Source organism: Grampus griseus (genome assembly GCF_964374135.1).
Source record: "Grampus griseus genome assembly, chromosome: 1".
In the NCBI taxonomy this organism is placed as follows: domain Eukaryota; kingdom Metazoa; phylum Chordata; class Mammalia; order Artiodactyla; family Delphinidae; genus Grampus; species Grampus griseus.
Window position 1 is genome coordinate 57,889,951 of NC_139017.1, and position 27,846 is coordinate 57,917,796.

General features: G+C 36.0%; 1 protein-coding gene across 5 annotated transcripts in view; it reads right to left on the minus strand.

The window, feature by feature from the left end:
• The window catches only part of COP1 (COP1 E3 ubiquitin ligase), a gene marked incomplete at its 3' end in the record, with an annotated part of 273,496 nt that overhangs the window by 202,512 nt on the left and 43,138 nt on the right, over positions 1–27,846 (minus strand). For 4 of the 5 annotated variants that reach the window (XM_082656825.1, XM_082656827.1, XM_082656824.1 and 1 more), the window contains exons 3-5: positions 24,300–24,397; positions 18,024–18,100; positions 17,223–17,342 (exon numbers count right to left, since the gene is read on the minus strand). In XM_082656825.1, coding sequence (XP_082512951.1) covers positions 17,223–17,342; positions 18,024–18,100; positions 24,300–24,397 — 295 coding nt within the window. The remainder of the gene's footprint in view (positions 1–17,222; positions 17,343–18,023; positions 18,101–24,299; positions 24,398–27,846) is intronic. The other variant, XM_082656826.1, reaches the window with a different exon arrangement.

Genomic DNA, 27,846 nt, shown 5'->3' on the forward strand with positions numbered 1-27,846 from the left:
GCACAGCCAAAATAAATAAATTAAATAAAATTACAAAAAGATACCTTTTACTATTAAAATGTACACAATGAACCAATGAATTTCAGCTACATCTGATAAATATACATAAAAAGAATATCAAAAGCTAAAAGTGGAATAACAATAAGACATGTTTTATGAACAACTACAATTCTAACTTTCCTATATATATTTTAAAAGAATAAAAAAGTCCAGTGGAGCATTTCTAAAACAAACAACAACAAGAAAGATTAATAAAACTTTCATTTACCTGGCTATGCAACAGAATTATTTGAGGCATTTTTTAAAATAGACACTGGGATGGATTTTATATGATTCTGTTACTCTAGAAAAGATTCCAGGAATCTATATGTTTATAGACTGATAAGAATACGCCAGTCAAAATTTGAAGACTCACTGAGATATTGCACATACTACAAAAAAGCATGGCCACTTCACCTTGCAGGATCTTAGTTCCCTGACCAGGGACTGAACCCAGGCCCTCGGCAGTGAAAGCACAGAATCCTAACCACTGGATTGTCATAGAATTCCCAACTTCACTTTCAATGAACTGAAACTAGCTCAAGCAACAACTGAGCACCAACTCAGCTAAATTACTGATTAGACCAAAGAGGTGAGTCTCTTATCCTTGCTCCCTGACAAATGGAAAGACAAGACCATTCAGAAAGAAAGTATTAACTACTTTAGTCTCTTTACTGCTCTTGAATACAACTTTAAAATTACAAGACAGGGAAAGAAGTAGGAAAAGTCAAGAGAAAAAAACAGGCAAAATGGGACTTCCCTGGTGGCCCAGCGGTTGGGAATCCGCCTGCCAATGCAGGGGACATGGGTTCGAGCCCTAGTCAGGGAAGATCCAACATGCTGCGGAGTGGCTGGGCCCGTGTGCCACAACTGCTGAGCCTGTGCTCTGGAGCCCGCGAGCCACAACTACTGAGCCTGCGTGCCACAACTACTGAAGCCCACATGCCTAGAGCCCGTGCTCCGCAACAAGAGAAGCCACTGCAATGAGAAGCCCATGCACCACAACGAAGACGCAACACAGCCAAAAATAAATAAATAAAATAGATTAAATTAAAAAAAAAAAAACACAGGCAAAAGAATGAAATTCACAGGTGACCCACTTGCTGGAATGAGCAAAAAAGACTTTAAAATATTTCTCTATATTATTAAAGAATTAAGGGGGGGGTTGGTGGGATGAACTGGGAGATTGGGATTGACATATATACACTAATATGTATAAAACAGATAATAAGAATCTGCTGTATAAAAAAAAGAAAAATTGAGAAAATGGACAAAATGAGCGAAAAAAAGGAGAATTAGAAAAGAACTGAAAGAACAAAGTGTAAACCTAGAAATGAAGAATAAAAAGTCTGAAATACAAAAATAATAAATGAAGTTAGGAACAGATGGACAGAGCCGAGGAAAGGAATAACGAATTCAAAGACAGTTCAATATAAATTACTCAATCCAATTCAGAGAGAGAAAAAATAAAAACAGAGCATCAGAAATATGTGGGATAATATGAAACAATAAAGGGCTTCCCTGGTGGCGCAGTGGTTAAGAATCTGCCTGCCAAAAAAAAAAAAAAAAAAAAAAGAATCTGCCTGCCAATGCAGGAGACACGGGTTTGAGCCCTGGTCTGGGAAGATCCCACATGCCACGGAGCAACTAAGCCTGTGTGCCACGACTACTGAGCCCGCGTGCCATGACTACTGAAGCCCGTGAGCCTAGAGCCCATGCTCCGCAACAAGAGAAGCCATCACAATGAGCACGCACTCCACAACGAAGAGTAGCCCACACTCTCAACAACTAGAGAAGGCCCGCGTGCACCAATGAAGACCCAACGCAGACAAAAATAAATAAAATGAATAATTTTTTAAAAATGAAACAATAAAACATATGACTTGAATCCTAAGGAAAAGGAGAGAGAGCACAGGGTTGAATAAATAATGGTTCACATGTCCAACAAACAGATCCTCCTGTTCTGTGAAACACAAGCAGGATGAATATTTTTTAAATGAAAGCTAGGAATATCACAGTCAAACTGAAAACTAATGTCAAAAAGAACATTTAAAAGCAGCTAAAAAGGATACACTAGGGGAAGAAGATTAAGAATGACTGAAAATTTCATCAGAAACAAAGGAGCAAATAGAAAATGAAAATATGTCTTTAAAGTGTTAAAAGAAAAAAAAAACTAGACTTCTATACAGAACTATCATCTATACAAGAAATAGTAAAGAAAATTATACAGACAAAAGGGAAATGACTCAGATGGAACCTCAGATCTACAAGAGAAAATGGAGACATCTCAAAGGGTAAATATTTTGGTTTAAAAGGGTCTTTTCTGTTTATTTTTTTTTGCATCATTTCTTCAAAAGACTATTAACTGTTTAAAGCAAAAATAACTGGTGGGGTTTATAATATAATTTGAATCACAAAAGGCAGGAGCTTGGTAAACTGAAATACTATAAGGCCTTGCACTTTCCATAAAATGGTATATAGCTGACCCTTGAACAACACACATTTGAACTGCATGGGTCCACTTATACATGGATTTTTTTCGATAAATACAAACTGCAGTACTACACGATCCATAGCTGGTTGAATCCATGGATAATGAACCGTGGATATGGAGGGCTGATTATAAAGTTAGATGCGGATTTACAACTTCGCAGGCGTCAGCATGCCTAATAGCTGCATTGTTTAAGGGTCAACTGTATATTCAGTGTTGACTGTGAATACAATGTCCTTGAAGTGGCATACTATAAACTCAAGGTTGACTGTGCAAAGTAAAAAAGGCATTTTGCAATCTTTAGAGAAACCACTAGAAATACAATAATAAGCAATATGTGAAAAACAGAGAAGATGCTATACTAAAATGAAACCCTGGAAACTCAATGATCTCTAAAGAAAGCAAGAAAGGAGAAAGGGTAAATAAGGAATATATGGAAAAACAGAAAGCAAATACCAACAAGGTAGATCTCAAGCCTGACCACATTGATAATTATTATATATTACATTTAAATGAACTTAAGTATTTGAATTAATGAGCTTACTAGATTGCATTAAAAACTCAATTACATACAGTTAAGAGACACATTTTTAAAATATAAAAACAACAGAAGAAAAGTAAAAGGGTAGAGAAGAATATACCATAGAAACTCTAGTCATAACTAAGCTACCGAGGCTATACTAACATCAGAAAATATAAAAGCAGACTCCAGAACAAAGTATATTTCCAGCAATAAACATATACAATTCATAGTGACAAAGGGGATGATTCATCCAGAAGACGTAACAATCCTAAACATGTATGCACCTAATAATGGGCTTCAAAATACATGAAGTAAAAATCATAGAAGTCAATGAAAAATAAACAATCAAAAATTGTATTTTTAACATACCCCAATCAATAATTGATGGAGCAAGGAGAAAATAAGTTTTTGAATAATATTAACAAACTCTACATTTATAAAGCACAGCAAATAACACAGCTTTTAAATGAAGGTGAACATTTAACAAAACAGACCATATAGTGAGCCATAAAAAAAAAAAAAAAAAAAAAAATCACAATAAATTTCAATGGACCAAAAGCAAACAAATTGAAGTTACTGGCTAAAATGCAATGAGAAAGATAGAATTCCTACTTTAATCAACAAAACAGCAGGCTAGTTATATGAATGGATGAATTTCAGACAAAGGACCAGAAATAATACATTATCCCAGGAGCTAGGCAGAAAAACCTCAAAATACACAGGCATCAGGTAGAACACTCAATGAGACTGCCAAAAATCTATTCTATCTCTACCTAACAAAGCTTAAAAAACAAGCTTCAAGATAATCAAACTGTTTTGAAAATACTTAACTACATGCCGGAACGAAGTTTAGAAATGTGTAAAGGAATACAAAAATAGCAACACTAAACAAGTTAAAATGTACAATTTCTGGCATCCAATCAAAAGATTAATAAGCATGCAAATAAGGAAAATACGGCCCAAAATAAGGTGAAAAAAATCCATCAATAAAAACAGATGCAGCAACGACACAAGTAATAAAATAAGCAAATACAGTCATAAAAAAGTTACTATAACTACCTATATGTGTTCTCCAAGTTAAGGAGAGACAACAGATTATAGAAAAAAGTAGTGAATGTGACAACAGAAATAGAAACTATCCAAAATGAACTAGACAGGGGAAAAAGATAAAACATAAATAAGCAGAACTGTTTATGTGTGAGCTATGGTATAACTTCAACCAACCTAACAGATGTGTAATTGGAGTTCCCAAAATGGAAAAGGTGACAGAAAAATATCTGAAGAAATAATGACCAAAAATTTTCCAAATCTTATGGAAACTATAATCCTACCAATCCAGGAATCTCAAAGAACCCCAAGAACAAGAAACATGGCGGGGGGGAAACTATACCAAGGTATATCAAAGTCAAAATACTTAAAACCACAAAAAGAACATTTTAAACTGAGAAATACATTTCATTCTGAGGAGAAAGACTTCTCATCTGAAACAATGCAAGACAATGGACAATGGAGCAACATCTTTAAAATACTGAAAGAAAAAAAGTAAATTTAGAATTCTATACTCATTTGGAACTGCCTTTCTGGCATAAAGGGTAAATAAAGACGTTCTCAGATATAGAAGGTGAAAGATTCATCACCAGATCTACACTAAAGAAATGATAAAAGCTGTCCTTCAGGTGGAAGGAAAATTACAGATGGAATTCAAAAGAATGAATGGGGACTTCCCTGGTGGCAGAGTGGTTAAGAATCCGCCTGCCAATGCAAGGGACACAGGTTCAATCCCTGGTCCAGGAAGATCCCACATGCCGCAGAGCAACTAAGCCCGTGCACCACAACTACTGAAGCCTGCGTGCCTAGAGCCCGTGCTCTGCAACAAGAGAAGCTATTGCAACGAGGAGCCCATGCACCACAAAGAAGAGGAGCCCACACTCATCTCAACTAGAGAAAGCCCACGCGCAACAACGAAGACCCAATGCAGCCCTAAATAAATATATATATATATATATTTTTAAAACACACATGAAAGAATGAATGAAAGAGTGAATGGAAAACAAGACAATGAAGTACACCAGAAATGATAAATACATGTATATACAGAACTTTTTAAAATTCTCCAAAAAACATAATTTATTGTTTAAACCAAAATTAATAATGATTTATGGGGGGATGGTTATAATATCTATAGAAGTAAAACGTTTGACAAAAAATAGTACAAAGGCTGAGAGAGAAGAAATGGAAGTATACTGTTGTAAGGTTCTTATAATACTGATGAAGTAGGATAATATTACTCAAAAGTACAATGTAATAGCAATTATATTAAAATCCCAAAAGCAACCACTAAGAAACCAAACAAAATGTTCTATCTGACAAGCCAATGAGACAAATAAATGAAATCATGAAAAATACTCAATCTAAAATCATATAAATCAGTCTCACAATACAACTAGAACTCAATTACCAAAATAGCATTTGGCAAAGTAGCAATATCCAAAATACACATACACACACACACACACACACACACACACACACACACACACAGACATACTTCTAACAAATCAATAAGAAGAAAGAAACAATCTATTAGGAAAATGGTTATAGGCTATGAATAGGCAATTCATCAAATAAGAAACCAAGATAAACAAACAAATGAAGAAACTCTCTTCGCTAGTAATCACAGAAATACAAAAAATACAAAATGACAAAACAAAACACACACATACACACACACAAACACAAGCATCTGACAACTATCAGACTGGCAGAAACTAAAAAACAATACCAAGTGTCGATATGGTACAAACCCACAAAAGAGCAATATGGCAATATTTAATATGGTTAAAATGGGCATTCAAACCCTATGAAAAGCAATTCCACTCCTTAAATCACTAAGTATATATATATGAGCACAAGGAGACATGAATAACAATACTAAATGCAGTACTGACACTCACAATTATGAATTCAGAGCAACTTAAATGTCCATCAACAGGGGAATAGAAATGTTCATGCAATGGATTACTACAGAGAAGTTAAAATAATTAAACTAGATCTACATTTATCAGCAGGAACCTCAAAAAGTAAACAAAAAGGCATAGGTCAAAAAGATAACTACAGTTTGAAACTATATAAAATTCTAAATTATACAAACAATACTTTATATACAGTTGTAGATACAATATATGTTTAAAAAAAGCTTATACACGCTTGAGAAGGATCCTTCCCAACTTCATATGGTGGTTACTCTGGGAGAATGGAATGAGATGAGAGGGTTTTAAGTATAAAAAAATATTTAATTCTCAAAAGGCAGACCTAAGACAAATATGGTAAAGTGTTACTATTTATTAAAACTGCAAGATAAGTCAAGAGTCTCATTATTTTCTGTACTTTTCTGTATGTTAGAAATATTCATCAAGTTAAATAATAATGCAAAGTAAAACAGGAAAACAATAATAAAAATGCTATAATACCTGTAACAGGAAGTTTGATTCTGAACTGGCTCCCTCATCAAAAAATAACAGAAAAGATCTGGGTTCTAAAACTAAGATACCTGTACTTCCTCAATTCTAAGACAGAGACAAAAAAAGCATGCAAAGATTAATGTTGACACGTCACAGGGGGAATAAGGTTAACAGCTCTCACATTCAGTATGTAAACTTACCTATCTTCAGTAAATAGCCCATACACACCCTTAAGTGAGCCTGTGGTGCAATAGTCCAGAAAGTCTCTCTTTAACCACCACCACAGAAAAAAAATTCTACTGTTCTCTTAAGGTAGAAAAGGGAGAATCATTTGCTATGAGTTGTACAAGAAGGGATCAGAGAATCCAACTGCTTCTTAGTCAGATCCTCAACAAATCATCCTGTTTTCAGCCTTTGCTGTAAGAGCTATCTCATGCTACCAATTCCAAGGCCTTTGTTTAACAATATAAAAAGGGTTCGTTCCTAGCTCTTCCTCACTGCTGGCTCAGCTTTCTCAGATGTCTTAATCTATTACTTTTCATCCATTGCTGCCATTGTCTCTTCTCCCATTCTTTGGCCTTTTAAAAGTCCCTTTACTGTCATTTTATTTTCTTTTTAACATCTTTATTGGAGTATAACTGCTTTACAATGGTGTGTTAGTTTCTGCTTTATAACAAAGTAAATCAGTTATACATATACATATATCACCATATCTCTTCCCTCTTGCGTCTCCCTCTCTCCCACCTTCCCTATCCCACCCCTCTAGGTGGCCACAAGTCACCGAGCTGATCTCCCTGTGCTATGTGGCTACATCCGACTAGCTATCGGTTTTACATTTGGTAGTGTATATATGTCCATGCCACGCTCTCATTTTGTCCCAGGTTACCCTTCCCCCTTCCTGTGTCCTCAAGTCCATTCTCTAGTACATCTGCATCTTTATTCCAGTGTTGCCCCTAGGTTCTTCATGACCTTTTTTTTTTTTTTTAGATTCCATATATATGTTAGCATACAATATTGGTTTTTCTCCTGACTTACTTCACCCTGTATGACAGACTCCAGGTCCATCCACCTCACTACAAATAACTCAATTTCGTTTCTTTTTATGGCAGAGTAATATTCCATTGTATATATTTGCCACATCTTCTTCATCCATTCATCTGGCGATAGACACTTAGGTTGCTTCCATATGCTGGATATTCTAAATAGAGCTGCAATGAACATTGTGGTACATGACTCTTTTTTGAATTATGGTTTTCTCAGGGTATATACCCAGAAGTGTGATTGCTGGGTAATACGGTAGTTCTATTTTTACTTTTTTAAGGAACCTCCATACGGTTCTCCATACTGGCTGTATCAATTTACATTCCCACCAACAGTGCAGGAGTGTTCCCCTTTCTCTACACCCTCTCCAGCATTTGTTGTTTCTACATTTTTTTGATGATGGCCATTCTGACCAGTGTGAGATGATATCTCATTGTAGGTTTGATTTGCATTTCTCTAATGATTAATGATGTTGAGCTTCTTTCATGTGTTTATTGGCAATCTGTACATCTTCTTTGGACAAATGTCTATTAACATCTGCTGCCCATTTTTGGATTCGGTTGTTTGTTTTTTTGATATTGAGCTGCATGAGCTTCTTGTAAATTTTGGAGATTAATCCTCTGTCAGCTGCTTCATTTACGAATATATTCTCCCATTCTGAGGGTTGTCTTTTCACCTCGTTTATGGTTTCCTTTGTTGTGCAAAAGCTTTTAAGTTTCATTAGGTCCCATTTGTTTATTTTTGTTTTTAACTCCATTTCTCTAGGAGGTGGGTCAAAAAGGATCTTGCAGTGATTTATGTCATAAAGTGTTCTACCTATGATTTCCTCTAGGAGTTTGATAGTGTCTCTCTGGCTGTACATTTAGGTCTTTAATCCATTTTGAGTTTACTTTTGTGTATGGTTTTAGGCAGTGTTCTAATTTCATTCTTTTACATGTAGCTGCCCAGTTTTCCCAGCACCACCTATTGAAGAGGCTGTCCTTTCTCCATTGTATATTCCTGCCTCCTTTATCAAAGATAAGGTGACCATATGTGCATGGGTTTATCTCTGGGCTCTCTATCCTGTTCTATTGATCTATATTTCTGTTTTTGTGCCAGTACCATACTGTCTTGATTACTGTAGCTTTGAGGTATAGTCTGAAGTCCAGGAGCCTGATTCCTCCAGCTCCGTTTTTCTTTCTAAAGATTGCTTTGGCAATTCGGGGTCTTTTGTGTTTCCATACAAATTGTGAATTTTTTTGTTCTAGTTCTGTGAAAAATGCCATTGGTAATTTGATAGGGATTGCACTGAAGGTGTAGATTCCTTTGGGTAGTATAGTCATTTTCACAATGTTGATTCTTCCAGTCCACAAACATGGTATACCTTGCCACCTATTTGTATCATCTTTAATTTCTTTCATCAGTGTCTTATAATTTTCTGCATACAGGTCTTTTGCCTCCTTAGGTACGTTTATTCCTAGGTATTTTATTCTTTTTGTTGCAATGGTAAATGGGAGTGTTTTCTTAATTTCACTTTCAGATTTTTCATCATTACTGCACAGGAATGAAAGAGATTTCTGTGCATTAATTTTGTATCCTCTTACTTTACCAAATTCATTGATTAGCTCCAGTAGTTTTCTGGTAGCATCTTTAGGATTCTCTATGTATAGTATCATGTCATCTGCACACAGTGACAGCTTTACTTCTTCTTTTCCGATTTAGACTCCTTTTATTTCGTTTTCTTCACTGATTGCTGTGGCTAAGACTTCCAAAACTATGTTGAATAACAGTGGTGAGAGTGGGCAACCTTGTCTTATTCCTGATCTTAGTGGAAATGGTTTCAGTTTTTCACCATTGAGGACGATGTTGGCTGTGGGATTGTCATATATGGCCTTTATTATGTTGAGGTAAGTCCTCTCTATGCCCACTTTCCAGAGGGTTTTTATCATAAACGGGTGTTGAATTCTGTCAAAACCTTTCTCTGCATCTACTGAGATGATCATATGATTTTTCTCCTTCAATTTGTTAATATGGTGTATCACATTGAGTAATTTGCGTATATTGAAGAATCCTGGCATTCCTGGGATAAACCCCACTTGATCATGGTGTATGATCCTTTTAATGTGCTGTTGGATTCTGTTTGCTAGTATTTTCTTGAGGATTTTGCATCTATGTTCAACAGTGATATTGGCCTGTAGTTTTCTTTGTGACATCTGTGTCTGGTTTTCGTGTCAGAGTGATGGTGGCCTTGTAGAATGAGTTTGAGAGTGTTTCTCCCTCTGCTATATTTTGGAAGAATTTGAGAAGTATAAGTGTTAGCTTTTCTCTAAATGTTTGATAGAATTCGCCTGTGAAGCCATCTGGTCCTGGGCTTTCGTTTGTTGGAAGATTTTTAATCACAGTTTCAATTTCCGTGCTTATGACTGGTCTGTTCATATTTTTTATTTCTTCCTGGTTCATTCTCAGAAGGTTGTGCATTTCTAAGGATTTGTCCATTTCTTCCAGGTTGTCCATTTTATTGGCATACAGCTGCTTGTAGTAATCTCTCATGATCCTTTGTATTCCTGCAGTGTCAGTTGTTACTTATCCGTTTTCATTTGTAATTTTATTGATTTGAGTCTTCTCCCTTTTTTTCTTGATGAGTCTGTCTAATGGTTTATCAATTTTGTTTATCTTCTCAAAGAACCAGCTTTTATTGATCTTTGCTATCGTTTCCTTCATTTCTTTTTCATTTATTTCTAATCTGATCTTTATGATTTATTTCCCTCTGCTAACATTGGGGCTTTTTTTGTTCTTCTTTCTCTAATTTCTTTAGCTATAAGGTTAGGTTGTTTATTTGAGATGTTTCTTGTTTCTTAAGGTAGGATTGTATTGCTATAAACTTCCCTCTTAGAACTGCTTTTGCTGCATCCCATAGGTTTTGAGTCACTGTGATTTCACTGTCATTTGTTTCTAGGTATTTTTTGATTTCCTCTTTGATTTATTCAGTGATCTCTTCGTTATTAAGTAGTGTATTGTTTAGCCTCCACGTGTTTGCACTTTTTACAGATTTTTTCCTGTAATTGATATCCAGTCTCATAGCATTGTGGTCAGAAAAGATACTGGATACAACTTCAATTTTCTTACATTTACCAAGGCTTGGTTTGTGACCCAAGATATTATCTATCCTGGAGAATGTTCCATGAGCACTTGAGAAGAAAGTGTATTCTGTTGCTTTTGGATGGAATGTCCTATAAATTTCAATTAAGTCCATCTTGTTTAATGTATCAATTAAAGCTTGTGTTTCCTTGTTTATTTTCATTTTGGATGATCTGTCCATTGATGAAAGTGGGGTGTTAAAGTCCCCTACTATGATTGTGTTACTGTTGATGTCCCCTTTTATGGCTGTTAATATTTGCCTTATGTATTGAGGTGCTCCTATGTTGGGTGCATAAATAGTTACAATTGTTATATCTTCTTCTTGGATTGATCCCTTGATTATTATGTAGTGTCCTTCTTTGGCTCTTATAATAGTCTTTGTTTTAAAGTCTATTTTGTCTGATATGAGGATTGCTAATCCAGCTTTCTTTTGATTTCCATTTGCATGGAATATCTTTTTCCATCCCCTCACTTTCAGTCTGTATGTGTCCCTAGGTCTGAAGTGGGTCTCTGGTAGACAGCATATATATGGGTCTTTTTTTTGTATCCATTCAGCCAGTCTATGTTTTTTGGTTGGATCATTTAATCCATCTACATTTAAGGTAATTATCAATATATATGTTTCTATTACCATTTTCTTAATTGTTTTGGGTTTGTTATTGTACGTCTTTTCCTTCTCTTGTGTTTCCTGCCTAGAGAAGTTCCTTTAGCATTTGTTTTAAAGCTGGTTTGGTGGTAATGAATTTTCTTACCTTTTGCTTGTCTGTAAAGGTTTTAATTTCTCCATCAAATCTGAATGAGATCCTTGCTGGGTAGAGAAATCTTGGTTGTAGGTTTTTCTCTTTCATCACTTTAAAATGTCCTGCCACTCCCTTCTGGCTTGCAGAGTGCTGAAACAGCAGCTGTTAACCTTATGAAGATTGCCTTGTATGTTGTTTGTTGTTTTTCCCTTGCTGCTTTTAATATTTTTTCTTTGTATTTAATTTTTTATAGTTTGATTAATGTGTCTTGGCCTGTTTCTCCTTGGATTTTTCCTGTATGGGACTCTCTGTGCTTCCTGGACTTGATTAACTATTTCCTATTAGGGAAGTTTTCAACTATAATCTCTTCAAATATTTTCTCAATCCCTTTCTTTTTCTCTTCTTCTTCTGGGACCCCTATAATTCGATTGTTGGTGCATTTAATGTTCTCCCAGAGGTCTGTGAGACTGTCCTCAATTCTTTTCATTCTTTTTTCTTTATTCAGCTCTTTAGTAGTTATTTTCACTACTTTATCTTCCAGGTCACTTATCCATTCTTCTGCCTCAGTTATTCTGCCATTGATTCCTTCTAGAGTATTTTTAATTTCATTTATTGTGTTCTTCATCACTGTTTGTTTGCTCTTTAGTTCTTCTAGGTCCTTGTTAAACGTTTCTTGTATTTCCTCCATTCTATTTCCATGATTTTGGATCATCTTTACTACCATTATTCTGAATTCTTTTTCAGGTAGACTGCTTATTTCCTCTTCATTTGTTAGGTCTGGTGGGTTTTTACCTTGCTCCTTCATCTGCTGTGTGTTTCTCTGTCTTCTCATTTTGCTTAACTTACTGTGTTTGGAGTCTCCTTTTCGCAGGCTGCAGGTTCGTAGTTCCCATTGTTTTTGGTGTCTACCCCCAGTGGCTAAGGTTGGTTCAGTGGGTTGTGCTTCCTGGAGGAAGAGACTAGTGCCTGTGCTCTGGTGGATGAGGCTGGATCTTCTCTTTCTGGTGGGCAGGTCCACATCTGGTGGTGTGTTCTGGGGTGTCTGTGACCTTATTATGAATTTAGGCAGCCTCTCTGTTAATGGGTGGGGCTGTGTTCCTGTCTTGCTAGTTTTTTGGCATAGGGTGTCCAGCACTATAGCTTACTGGTCGTTGAGTGGAGCTAGGTCTTGCCGTTGAGATTGAGATCTCTGGGAGATTTTCACCGTTTGATATTACGTGGAGCTGGGAGGTCTCTGGTGGACCAATGTGTTGAACTTGGCTCTCCCACCTCAGAAGCACATCCCTGACGCCTGGCTGGAGCACCAAGATCCTGTCATCCACATGGCTCAGATTAAAAGGGAGAAAAAAAGAAAGAAAGATGATGAAATGAAATGAAATAAAATAAAATGAAATGAAATAAAATAAAATGAAATGAAATAATATACAATAAATTTATTAAAATAAAAAATAATTATCAAAAAAGATTTAAAAAGTAATAAAAAAAAGAAAGAAGGGAGCAACCAAACCAAACCAAAAAACAAATCCACCAATGATAACAAGTGCTAAAAACTATACTTAAAAAAAAAGGGACAGACAGAACCCTAGGACAAATGGTAAAAAGAAAGCTATACAGACAAAATCACACACAGAAGCATATGCATACACACTCACACACACACACACAAAATATATATATATATATATATATATATCGCGGCTCCCAAAGTCCACCTCCTCAATTTGGGATGATTTGTTGTCTATTCAGGTATTCCACAGATGCAGGGTACATCAAGTTGATTGTGGAGATTTAATCCGTTGCTCCTGAGGCTGCTGGGAGAAATTTCCCTTTCTCTTCTTTGTTCACACTGCTCCTGTGGTTCAGCTTTGGATTTGGCCCCGCCTCTGCATGTAGGTCGCCTGAGGGTGCCTGTTCCCCGTTCAGACAGGACAGGGTTAAAGGAGCAGCTGATTCAGGGTCTCTGGCTCACTCAGGCTGGGGGGAGGGAGGCGTATGGAATGCGGGGCAAGCCTGCGGCGGCAGAGGCCAACATGACTTTGCACCAGCCTGAGACGTGCTGTGTGTTCTCCCAGGGAAGCTGTCCCTTGATCACAGGACCCTGGCAGTGGCTTGCTGCACAGGTGTGCTTGCACACAGGCTTCTTGGGGGCTGCAGCAGCAGCCTTAGCATCTCATCCCCGTCTCTGGGTTCCGCACTTTTAGCCGCGGGTCGCGCCCGTCTCTGGAGCTCCTTTAAGCGGCGCTCTTAATTCCCTCTCCTCGCGTACCAGGAAACCAAGAGGCAAGAAAAAGTCTCTTGCCTCTTAGGCAGGTCCAGACCTTTTCCAGGACTCCCTCCCGGCTAGCCATGGCACACTAGCCCCCTTCAGGCTGTGTTCACACAGCCAACTCCAGTCCTCTCCCTGGGATCCGACCGAAGCCGGAGCCTCAGCTCTCAACTCCCACCCATCCCAGGTTGAGCAGACAAGCTTCTTGGGCTGGTGAGTGCTGGTTGGCACCGATCCTCTGTGCGGGAATGTCCCCGCTTTGCCCTCTGCACCCCTGTTGCTGTGCTCTCCTCTGTGGCTCCGAAGCTTCCCCCCTCCGCCACCCACAGTCTCCGCCCACGAAGGGGCTTCTAGTGTGTGGAAACCTTTCCTCCTTCACAGCTCCCTCCCGCTGTGCAGGTCCCATCCCTATTCTTTTGTCTCTGTTTCTTCTTTTTTCTTTTGCCCTACCCAGGTACGTGGGGGAGTTTCTTGCCTTTTGGGAGGTCTGAGGTCTTCTGCCAGCTTTCAGTAGGTGTTCTGTAGGAGCTGTTCCACATGTAGATGTATTTCTGATGTATTTGTGGGGAGGAACGTGATCTCCACGTCTTATTCTTCCACAATCTTAAAGTTCCTCTCTACTGTCATTTTAATAGCATTAAGGGAGCAAGACTGTTTGTTCAGTCTATCATAGAGAAGTATTTTTATATCACTTATCACTATGTGAAAATATTTACTTTTCACATATCACTATGTGAAAATATTTACTATGTGAAAATATTTAGTTTATCTCCTCAGCTACTCCACCCTATCCCCCCCAACACACACACACACACACACACACACACACACAGCAGAATCCTGTCTTTTCCACTACCCTTAACACAACATCTAGCATACAGTAGATGCTAATAGAAAACTATGTTTAAAATCATAGGAGAGTCTTGGCAACAATTTTTGGGATATGACACCTAAAGCAAAAGCAAAAAAATCAAAAATAAACAAGTATGACTATATCAAACATACAAGCTTCTGCACAACCAAGGAAATGATCAACAATGAAAATGCGACCAATGCAATGGGAGAAAATATTTGCAGATCATATATCTGATAAGAGGTTAATATCCAAAATACTGTATATAAAGAATTCATATAATTCAATAGCAAAAAACCCCCCAAATAATCCAATTTAAAAATGGGCAAAGGATTTTCCAAATAAGACATTCAAATGATCAACAGGTACATGAAAAGGTGTTCAACCTCACAAATCATTAGGGAAATAGAAATCAAGACCACAAGGAGGGGGGATTCCCTGGCGGCGCAGTGGTTGAGAGTCCGCCTGCCGATGCAGGGGACACGGGTTCGTGCCCCGGTCCGGGAAGATCCCACATGCCACAGAGCAGCTGGGCCCGTGAGCTATGGCCACTGAGCCTGCATGTCCGGAGCCTGTGCTTTGCAACGGGAGAGGCCACAACAGTGAGAGGCCCGCATACTGCGAGAAAAAAAAAAAAACCCACAAGGAAACATCACATCACACAGGTCACAATGGCCACCATCCAAAAGACAAGAAAGAACAAATGCTGGTGAGGATGTGGAGGAAAGGAAACCCTTGTGCACTGCTGGTGGGAATGTAAATTGGTATAGCCACTATGGAAAATAGTATGGAGGTTCCTAAAAAAATTAAAAATAAAACTACCATATGATCCATCAATCCCATTTCTGGGTATATATCCAAAGGAAATTAAATTGCTATGTCAGAGCAATATCTGCACCCTCATGTTCATGCAGCATTATTTACAATTTCCAAGATATATTAATAACCTAAGTGTCCATCAATGCATGATTGGATAAAGATGTGGTATATATACAATGGAATACTATACAGCCATAAAAAAGAAGGAAATTCTGCCACTTGTGACAACATGGATGGACTTTATGAGCAGTATAAATGAAATAAGTCAGAAAGAGAGACAAGCACTACATGATCTCACTTACATGTGGAAGCTTAAAAGAAGAAAACAAAAAAACTAAAAACACCAAGCTCACAAAAAAAGATCAGATTTGTGGTTACTAGAAGCAGGGGATGGGGGAATTGAATGAAGGTCAAGAAGCACAAACTTCCAGTTTTAAGATAAATAAGTATTGACGATATGACATACAACATAATGACTATAGTTAACACTGCTGGAAAGTATATTTGAAAGTTGCTAAGAGAGTAAATCCTAAAAGTTCTCATCACAAAGAAAAAAACTTTTTCTTCCTCTTTTTTCTTGTATCTATATGAGATGATATATGTTAAGTAAATTTACTGTGGTAATCTTTCACAATATATGCATGAAGTCATTATGCTGTATACCTTAAACTTACACAGTGCTATGTATCAATTACATCTCAACAAAACTGAAAGAAAAAAATAAATTAAAGATAAAGTCCCCCCCACCCCCCGACCAAAAACACAGGAGAAATTCCCACCACAAAAAAGACACAGCATGGTAGACTCATTTTGGTCAGCTCAACCTCACCTACTCCTTTCTCCTACTAAGAGATTCTCATTATATTAAGTGGTACCCAGATCCAGGCTATGTTAATCAGAATCTATCCACAGAATTTTTTAAAATCAAGCTACAAAGCTCTTTTTCTTCTTTGATCAAAAAAACATAAATATAAATGAGGAAGTACAGGTGACCACATTATCCGCCACATAATAAAAATCCGAGAAAAGAAAATCAGACCTGTCCTAAAGAAACAGTCATGAAAAGTAAAAAAGAAAATCTCCCAACAACATTCAAGTATCTGATTTCATTTGCATATAGTCTCCAGAGAAGTGATGGTTCCAATCTTCCCAACATTTGGTTGTTAAGCCCTTCCTTTTATGTGTGTAAGCTACTCAGTCCCTTATTCTGTCAATTTATATCCCCTTTTTGTTTAAGCTAGGTCAGGGTGGGTATTTGCTTGTGCTAAGGTATATATTCTTTATAATGAAGCATACTCAATTCCTAACGAACACATGCAAATTCCCATTTTATATTGTTTACATTTATTTACCAGAAATAAATGCAATTTTTCATTTATTTAGATTCCATTACATGAAACAGAATATAATTTCTTTCTAGTTCCCATCTTTCTAAATACCCTTAGTTAAGCCACAGACTGCTGCTACTGCCAATCAACACCTGCTGGAAGGATTTTATGTAGGTAGAAATAATCACTGTTTTCTCCTCCAAATTCCATATGTGAAGAGGGGAAGATTCACTAGAAGAAAAAATAACCAATGTAATTGTTCCCTTTTAAAATGAAACTGTACTTTCTCATGATCTTAACATTCAGCTTTTGTTAATACAAACTGGCCATTGCCAGTAAGTTGTATTATAAGGAATTTGTTCTTTCCTTGAATTGAAAAAGGGGAACCTGTTAGAAGTGGTAGCTTGCAGACGTTTCTTATTGAATAAAACTGGATGGACTGAGTAATCCTACCCTATTATTTTTAAACATTTCTAGATCTTTTTCAATGCAACTGACAGAGCACCATTTAAAACAAAATTTTTAAAGTTCAGGGGCCACTTACTGCTTCCAGTTGTTTCTTCTTCTGCACTAGTAACTCCAACATGAGGTTGACATTGGCCAAATCAAGATTATCTTGGTCAGTTCCCAACAAATCCTGAAATATTTGCCACCTGTGGCCATTCTAAAAACAAAGAAAAGAAGAAACACAACAACTTCCTAAGACAATTGTTTCAGAGAGTCAAAAATAAATGTTTGCTACTTCCTAATATGCTTATTAGATAACATATCAAAAATAAACTATGACATTCCAACCTATTCCTTCCCCAGCTAGTGGCTCCCCAATGCCTTCTAATTATAATTTAATCACTATTTCTCCCCTAAATAAATTTGAACAATGGATATGAAAGGCATATTTAAGACATGTTAAGTCAGCATCTCTAAAGGTATAATTCTCTTCAAAATAAGTGCCTGGATTTTAATTACTTGTCTAACCATATTTGCAACTTTGTATTTGGTAAGGTATTAATTTAAGCTCATTTGCTTCAATAATTTGGGCTAATCCTCTTAAACTGAGAGTCTTTTTTTTCAAATTACCACCCATAGTTTCACCCTGCCATATAATTCTTCAAATGTAATGTATTACAAGCCAACTCTGGCTCTATGTAATCTCACCAGACCTTTCAAAAGATAAGAGTAAATTTTAGACAATGCAGGTAAGAAAGTTCTTTATTGAATAGAATAATCTTAAATCTCCTTTAAGACAAATCAATAATATGCTAAGCTTTAATACCTAATTAATATTAAACCAATAAAAACAGCAAATTGAGATTTATTAAAAATAGTAGTAAGAGTTGAAACATACGGTGCTACTCACTGAGTGGTCCAATTTGAACCTCTTTTCCTCAAATCTTTGCTTCTGTTTGAGAATGAGCTCATTCACTGAAAGCAGAAACAAAACAAAAAGCACACAAAATCTATATTTTTATTAAATGTATCGTCCAATTGTTCTGTTTAGATGGATTCTATTTAACTTTAAAAAGTCCCAAACCTTAAAAAATGCTAAGTAGAAAATGCTAAGTTTTTATTTTATTTCAAATTAGAAACAGTTTTGCCGCAGCTACTACTACTACAACTACTATTATTACCACTACTATTACTACGAGAGGAGAATTCTTCAGAATATGTACTTTCTCTTACATGTCTCAATGATGACACTATCAGCACTTGGAGAAAGACAAGTCTTCACTGTATGAGATCGTCCCATGCTCTACAGGGTAACTGGCCGATTCTATGAGGTAGGCACTAAAGATTTTTATTTGTTGTTCTTTTTGTTTGTGACTTTTCCATAAATATCATGGCAAACACTGTCAGTTACCTATTCATAAACCATTCTAACCTTTTTTAAAAATAAAAATAGGATTTTTTTCCAAATGTCAGAATGCCAACTGTCACATACTTTCAGAGAGGCTAGATCCTTCACTGGCCCCATGGTATGAATCTTGACTAACCTAAGCCAATCTAGTCATACACTCTTGCCAGCAATTGATGGAGGGTTAACTATGTGACCTAATTTTGACCAATGAAGGGTATGCTGTCTTTCAGAAGACAAGGATAGAAGAAAACAAGTTCTTTTTCTCCCTTCATTAAGGGATGATATCTGGAACTGCTTAAAGCCATCTTGCAATCTTGAGGGGAGCTAGCCAAAGAACCAACACATCTGCTGGAGACAGAAGGCCAGAAAGATGGGAAGAACTTGATAATATCACTGAGATACCAACTTAACTAATTCTAAAAATTCTTTTTGTATAAATCAATACATTTTCCTTAATGTTCAAACCACTTTTAATTGGATTCTTTTGTGTTTAACACCCAATTGATAAAAAAAATAAACTGATAAAGAAAAGGACAACTAGCACTAAGCTTGTTACCTTATTAGCCTTTAATTCCTAGACATTATCCTATGGGTTATTCTTCACATTTTAGAGATGAGGGAATATTAGAAAGAGCATAAGGAAGTTACTCATGGTGACATACAATACAAGACAGAGCTGGGAAACAAACCCAACTATCTAATACTTCCCACTATACCACAATCTACTACAAATATTTTCGAACAAATCAGAGAGGTTCCAGGGCCACACTAGGAGCCAAGCTTTAAAGATTAAGTAAGACTCAACCTAAGTAAGACTTAATTCAAGACTCAAGCAACTCAGAGTAGGAAGAGAAATATATGTGATGCAGCAGTTATAATATGATAATCAGTACTATCATTGAAATAGATTTTAAAAGAACAAAGGACAAGGATCAATTAAAATATTAACAAGCAAGCTTCACACAGAAGAAGGTGACATTAGAACTGGGCCATAACAGGCACACAGGGACTTACTAAACAGGACGAAAAGTGGAAAAGAACTCACATTAAGGGTGTGTGGGGGGAATTCCCTGGCTGTCCAGTGGTTAAGACTCAGCGCTTTCACTGCCATGGGCCTGGGTTCAATCCCTGGTCAGTGAACTAAGATTCCACGGCCAAAAAAAATGGTGTGTGCGTGGAGGGGGTAAAGTCATAAAATAGCAGGATATAAGATGATTTAAAATCAATATAGCTGAAACACAGGATCAGAGTGATTTTGTCAGTGATTAACAGGGGCTAAGAACTAAGGCTGGAACTATAGACAGATCAGAGCCTGATTATGAGGAGTCTGTTATCTCACAAGCAGTTATTATTATAATCCAGGGAAGATAAAGGAGAGAACTTGAAATAACGTAGTGGGAATAAAGAGGAGTATGTGAATAAGAATTTAATGTTTCAGTTACAGAATTAGCTATTTAAATAAAAATTGTAACTTAAATAATTGTAATACTTAAATATGTACACCACATTGGATTTTACCAAGAAATCTCATATACCACTGAATGTGAATATTCTATATCCATAATTATAATTCTCTGGATCCTTATAATAGCCATAGTACTAAGAACAAACAATGCCTTTCTACTGCTAAAGCTTTCATTCTAGCAATTGTCTTTTCAGAGGCAGGATAGTATAGTAAAAGCACATACTCAAGCCAGACTGCTTAGGACCAAATCCCAATTCCGCCACTTACTGGCTGTAGAACTTTACACAAGTTACTTGACTTCTCTGTGCTTTAGTTTCCTCGCTGGAGGAATGAGGATGACAACAATTACCTATGTCATAGGACTGAGAATTAAATGAGTTAACTCACATAAAGCACCTGGGAAAGCACTTGGCAGTAGTAAGACGTTATGTGAGCTGCCTACATTTTTTTAAACAAGGATTTTAAATTTTGCGTGTACGTTACCTTTTACATTAAAGAATAAGAGGGTCATTCATTAGAGAGATAAAAATATTCAATTTACAAATTTTATACACAGAGAACACTAGAAAAGAGATTGCTGGGGGGTGGTGGGCAGGGGTTGGTAGCTGGAGAGAGATCATGCATCATGGAGGGACTGGGAGAGCTAAGCCTTGGCAAGAGTGTAGGAGAGCAACTGCAGAGGTGGGAGGAGAGACACCCCCTCACCCCACATGAGCCTTCCAGGATCAGGAGAGAGAAAGAGAGCTGTCAAGACCAAGGGGATAGAAAGGTGAAGAGTGAGAGTGAGCCTTTTTTGGGGGGGGCGGGGGTAGAGGAAGAAGAAAAACGAGGGACTTTACTGTAGTGCTTAGGGCATGAAAGGAAAAATCAAAATATCTGTCTTGACAAAAAAGCGCATGACTCTAATGACCAGAAAAACCTAATCCTACTTGAGTGTTTAGCTTCCAATTCTTTGCTTTCATTAAAAGTGAAGAAAGGAGTGGACTTGTTAACTAATAGGGTATTAAAAAAATTTTTTTGACTAAGTAAGTGCTTTTATTGAAGCACATAATTCAGAAGGAGATCAAAGAACTAAGTGATGTAGCAGGAACAAAGTTCCTTCAAACCCCATCAAATTATTTATGTAAGCAAAGTTTCTCATGACTTACCCTTTCAAAAATAAAAAGGAAAAATCTTAAACTTACACAATATTATATATATCTCAATTTTTTAAAAAGCTGTGATGATCCTAAATAAATAAATAAAAAGAATACAAATGAAACTGAGTCCTTGTCCTAGTAATAACCACAAATGGCAATGGAACTAATTGAGGACACCATCACACATTAAGCAGCCGATTTTCAATAAATTTTTATGTCTAATACTTTATAAAATTTGTAAATATTTATTTGATCAATTGCATGTCTAATAATTACAATAACAACTCAGATAAAACATTTAAGATTTTTAAAATACTTAATATAAAATTATGTTCAAAAGAAACTTCAAGGTCTATAAGTTCTATTTTCTGTTACAGAAAAGTATGACAGATAAATCAGTAAGAATTTCAAGCATGAAATATATTATACAAGGAAAAAGTTATGTGAGCAATATGCAATTTAAGAATAAGTTCAAAGAGACAAAGAATGAAATTTCCCATTGTTAATGAAAAGTATTTATTTTTGAATCAATGATAAGTATCAAATCACTATACTATTCAGATTCTACTGGATATATTTTAAAAAGAGATAAAGCTTATTTTTAAATAACCGTATTTACAATACTCCTAAAATTATATCCTTTACAAACACTTAAATTATAAAGAAAAAATGTGGATGCTCATTTAAAATGTGGCATCAATGTGGGAAGAAGTACATTATTTTTCAGAATTTTTATATGGGTCACCCAAGCAAAAAGGTTTGAAGACCACTGCTACAGAAAATGGGTAGCCCAGCCCTCTATCCATGACTAAGGTAAACGTAAAGCATTAAAAGTGAAGGGTCCTAACCTAGCAATAAAAAAGGTGCAAGTCTACCTAGAACACTTCAGAATCATAGAACTTATACTTATTTCACCATGCTCAAGAGGAAATCTGAAATTACTTTTAAAAGGTTCAAGGTCTTTTTAATCCAACCAAGAACTACAGGCACTATACAAATCATGTAAATCAGACTAAAGCAATGGGAATAGTTTTTTCAGTACAGAAAAAACAAATGATATTCCACTTTCAGAAATAGATCTCAGTAGCATCCTGAGTGCATGGGAACCGAAGGATTTGACCATCACTGTACAAAGCTAAAGACTGGAAAGGGTGATGGGCAGTAAAACAGAAATAGATATATCAGGATAAAATGTTATTTCTATGGCTGACATAAATAATCACACTGGAAGCTGCACTATAATTAAAAGATTTCAAATATGGGCATAAAACACACTCCAATTACCCAAAACCAAAAATTTTTATCCATATAAAGAGAAGGTTAAAAACACTTCTCTGGTGGTCCAGCAGTTAAGACTCCACGCTCCCAATGCAGGGGGCCCAGGTTCAATCCCTGGTCAGGGAACTAGATACTGCATGCCGCAACTAAGAGGCCACATGTCGCAACAAAGATCCCGTGTGCGGCAGTGAGGATCCCTTGTGCCACAGCTAAGATCTGGCACAGCCAAATAAATAAATAAATAAATTTTTTTAAAAAAAAACTGTATCATTGACAAGATAATTTCTAGCTTAGGAAATCAGTAATTATGACTTCACTATTCACTGAATATATACATTTGAGAATATATAAAGTATGAAATTACTTTACATCTTACTGCTGTATTTTCATATTCCTTCCATATCAGTATAATGGTGTTCTCTCTCTCTCTCTCTCTCTCTCTCTCTCTCTCTCTCTCTCTCTATCTCACTATTTAGAAATTCACATAACAGAATTTGGACTCATTAAATTGGGTAAATATCAATACCAAAATCTTCAGACCACTGGATTCCTTTCTGTATTTAACCATTCCAAAAGAAGAAGTAATTTTCGAAAGTTATGACAACTCATAGAAGAGTGATTCTAGATGCACAAAGCAGCATCAATCCATGTTTGTGAGTTCATGGACAAAGGGTTCTGCTTTGTGGGACTTTGGTTTCCATTTCACCTAACTTAGCTCATGAAGTCCAGTCCCACAGAGTATCATACCACTCAGTGTTTCTTCTTTTCCTAAGTTCATTCTCCTAGTTTGCCACAAGACTTTATCTACCTAGAAGAACTTGGTATTCCAACAGAAGATCTTCAAAATATTTCCTTCAGAGTTCATTTCTGCTATGCAATCATCTGATGATTTTCCTGTATGAAAATATATTGGATTGTACTGAAGAGTGAAAGAGAAAAAAGGACTGAAGCCAATGTAATTTTAGAGCAGAGATAAAAAAGGAAAGCCATGGCTGAAAAGGTTCCAATTCATGATGTATTATAAACCACCAAACAAATCAAACTGCAACCAAAGCACTGGCAAGTCAGAATCTAATACACAAGTAGACACCACATCCTTAACTCTGAGTGTGTTACTCTTTAGAATGAAGAATTATCCTTTCTGATATACATACCCAGTAGTGCCCTACTTCATGCCTACCCATACCTGAAAATTAATCTTTGGAAAATTAATCTTCATTTCCAAAAACTCAAACTAAAGATTTTCCACAATATCTTAGGCTTTTCAACATGTAGAATTTTTAGATTTTTCATAATTGGCCTCTGACTAGATACTATTCCCAATCACTTACCATTTACCTTAAGGGTTCCCTATTTGTGCCTCTCTTCTCCAGTCACCATTCCTCCCTCAAAAATTCCATATCCATTGTCTTTCTTTCCCCAGTTTTACTTTTCAATCGCCTCCCCAGGTCACAGACTCTCTTCCTCCATCTAGGAGTCCTCATATACAAGTTTTATCTCCCTTCCGCCTCTCCATTAACCTTTTCCTCCATTGCTTCTCACTTCTGCCCCAGAAGTAGAAACAACAGGAATGCACAACATGATATACAGACAGGTATCTGGAACTCTGGCATTCTCCTTTAGCCTCACATTCTGTCCAGCCATCAATGTAAGAATCTAAGAGTTGTACCAGTCAATTTTTTTTTTAATGAAACTTAAATATAATATGATATGGTACATATGGTATAGAATCAACGTCACAACCCGGGGAAGACTGGGAAAAGCACCCTGCTGAGTAGGAGAGACTGCTTACCTCTAAGCTACGTTCTCTAAATAAATTAGTGCTAACACACCCTTTTGGGAACTAAATATTTTTAAAAATTAAAAATCATTCCAAAGACTCACCCAAAAAATTAGGATACAGATGGTCAATATTATCCACAACATAGTTACACTTGGGACATCTATTATTGTCCTCCAAACTCTGATGAATACACTTGTAGCTATAAACAAGAGAAAAAATAAAATAGCTTGATTAAATCAGTGATAAATTAATAAACTAGTCACAAAATAATGCCTATTAGTTTTCTATTCCTCATTTTCAACATAAGTTATCTAGCAGTTACCAAATTTATTTCAGCTTATACTTTTATATTAGAAGATACATAGGGCATTTATTAGATAATAGTATACAAAAGTTATTTTAAAATATTATTTAAAAATAAACTCAAATAACAAGCCTACTAGATATAAAATTTTAAAAGATATACTAACTTTTAAGTTTATGCAATTTAAACAGTATATAACAACACCAAGGAAAACAAATGCCTGTAATTTAGTTAAGCAAACAGACTATCTGTATCCTTGGAGTGCTGATACCCTCAATACAAAAAGAGCTCATTCAAATGAAAAGAAAATAAGAGAAGAACAGAAAAATCAGCAAGACAAAAATTAGTCATTAAGCATGGGAAATCATCACTTTCATTAGGATGAAAAATTGATTTAAAATTATATATTAGTTTTTACCAATCAGAATAGAAAAATAAAGAAAAAACTGTCAGAGTTAAGGAGTACATGTAGATATGAATAATTTCATGTACTGCTGCAGGAACTGCCATTTTCTAGAAGGCAAGTTGTATGGAAAAACTTAAGGCTGTGTATTCTCTTTCATGTAGTGATTTTACTTCTAGGAATTTATCCTATAGAAATAAGCAGATATATATATGTAGAAAGATGTCCCATTCAAAGTTATCTGTAAATAGCAAAATAAATTAGAAGCAACCAAAACACTAGGAAATTGACTACATAAATTTGTAAACATCAATCCAATGCAATGTATACAGCCAATAAAAGTCACACTGTAATATGTAACTATACGCCATGAAAAATAATCTAATAACTATTTATAGGTACAGCTGGAGAAATATGATTATGAGAAATTTTTGCCTTCTTAGATTATATATTTCTGTAATGTTTGTTTTTTTACAATTGTGTATTGTCTTATAACAAAAAACTTTGAAAATGTCATTCAACTAAACCCCAAAGAAATATCAAATCGACATTAGGAAAAAAGTCACTATATAATTATGTTAGTAAATAAAAATAACCTCTAACACAGTGGATACAATTCCATTTGTTTTAAAAAATTATGTACGTGTACATTTTTTAAAACTCTTAAATTGTATTTATTAAACTATAGTTTGATTTACAATATTGTGTTAGTATCAGATGAACAGCCTCAGATTCTTTTCCATTATAGATTATTACAAGGGATTGAATATAGTTCCATGTGCTTTATGGCAAATCCTTGCTGTTTATATATTTTATATATAGTAATGTATATCTATTAATCCCATAGTCCTAATTTATCACTCCCCTCTGGTAATAAGTTTGTTTTCTAGGTCTGTCAGTCTGTTTCTGTTTTGTAAGTTAGTTGATTTGTATTATTTTTTTAGATTCCACATATAAGTGATATAATATTTGTCTTTCTCTGCCTGACTTACTTCCTTTGTATTATAATCCCTAGGTCCATCCATGTTGCTGCAAATAGCAATATTTCACTCTTTTTAATGGCTAATATTCCACTGTATATATACCACATCTTCTTTATCCATTCATCTGTTGATGGACATTTAGGGTGCTTCCGTGCCTTGGCTATTGTAAATAGTGCTGCTATGAACATTGGGGTGTATGAACCTTTTTGAATTAACAGTTTTCTCCAGATATATGCCCAGGAGTGGGATTGCAGGGTCATATGGTAACTCTATTTTTAGTTTGTTTGTTTTTTTGTTTTTTTTTTGTGGTATGCAGGCTTCTCACTGTTGTGGCCTCTCCCATTGCAGAGCACAGGCTCTGGACGCACAGGCTCAGCAGCCATGGCTCACAGGCCCAGCCACTCCGCGGCATGTGGGATCTTCCCAGACCGGGGCACGAACCCATGTCCCCTGCATCGGCAGGCAGACTCTCAACCACTGCGCCACCAGGGAAGCCCTGATGTGATTTTAAATGGAATTTTTTTTTTTTTTTTTTTTTACTTTCTCTGATATTTCATTGTTACTGTAAAGCAATGGAACAGATTTCTGTATATTGATCTTGTATCCTGCACCTTGCGCAATTCATTTACTAGTTCTAATCGTTTTAGCCACAGCAACCAGACAAGAAAAAGAAATAAAAGGTATCCAGATCGGAAGGGAAGAGGTAAAACTGTCATTGTATGCAAATGAAATGATAGTCTATATAGAAAATCCTAAAGATTCCACACAAAAACTGAAAGCATTTAAATGTGAACATTTAAAATAAACCGAAAAAGACATTCACCATAATGTTAACAGTATGTGCCACTGGGTAATATAATTATGGGAAACTTTTTCTTTGTAGGTGTCTACAAGTTTCTATAGTAAACATGTACTGCTCCTAACAATCAGGAAAAAAAATTACTTCTAAGAAATTTAAAGGGTGATTTACATATAAGATGATTCCTAAAAAGACAGTAACTCTTTTATCCTGTGTCCAAATTACTATAAATTTGCTTCAGCTTCATAAACTGAAGCAGATTTTTATATCTACCTACTTCCCTCCACCTTATCAAAACAAAATGCTACATCCATCAGGTTGCTCTGTTCTAGTTATCATCTACTTTCTCATCTCACATTTGTTACTTGCAAGACAAGCAAAAAGAAGGACATTATAGGGAATCAATGTAGCGTGGTCTTTGGCACAGTACAGGGGCCCAAAGATTAAACACCTGGCATATAACAGGTACTCAAATATTACATACAGAACAAATGACTTGCACAGTGTTCCAGAAACAATATCTTCAGCTCCTGCAACTATGACAAGGCTAGGAATACCACATTACCAAAAGATAGGCTCCATATCTGAGAGGAAACTTCCTACATGGAAACTTCAATGAAAGAAATAACATTCTAAATTTTTTTTTCATTTTATTGCAAGGGAAAAGCATAAAGAAGATATGCAAATACAATAGATTAAGAGCTCCAACATGGGAACATTTATAGTCTGCTTAGGGGAAAAGGAAATGAGTTAATATTACCAGAATACATGACAAGATTTAATCCTTTAAAAAAAAAACCTGCAGGGAATTCCCTGGCAGTCCAGTGGTTAGGACTCAAGCAGTGCTTTCACTGCCGTGGCCCAGGTTCAATCCCTGGTTGGGGAACTAATACCCCACAAGCTGTACTGTGCAGCCAAAAAAAAAAAAAAACCTGCAAGTTCAAATAAAGCAAGTCATGAAGGAGAGACTATGAGAGGGTTATTAAAGACAGGAGACAGGGATTGACAGATAAGCAGAAGAAGGACATTTGGGGTTTTAGCAAATGGCTTTTGAAAAGAAATGGTAGTCAGAAAATGAGCAAATAAAATGACAAGAAAAACAAGCTAAATTGTTAAGCCAGATAAAGAGTTTGTCAATATACAAGAAATTATTCCTGAA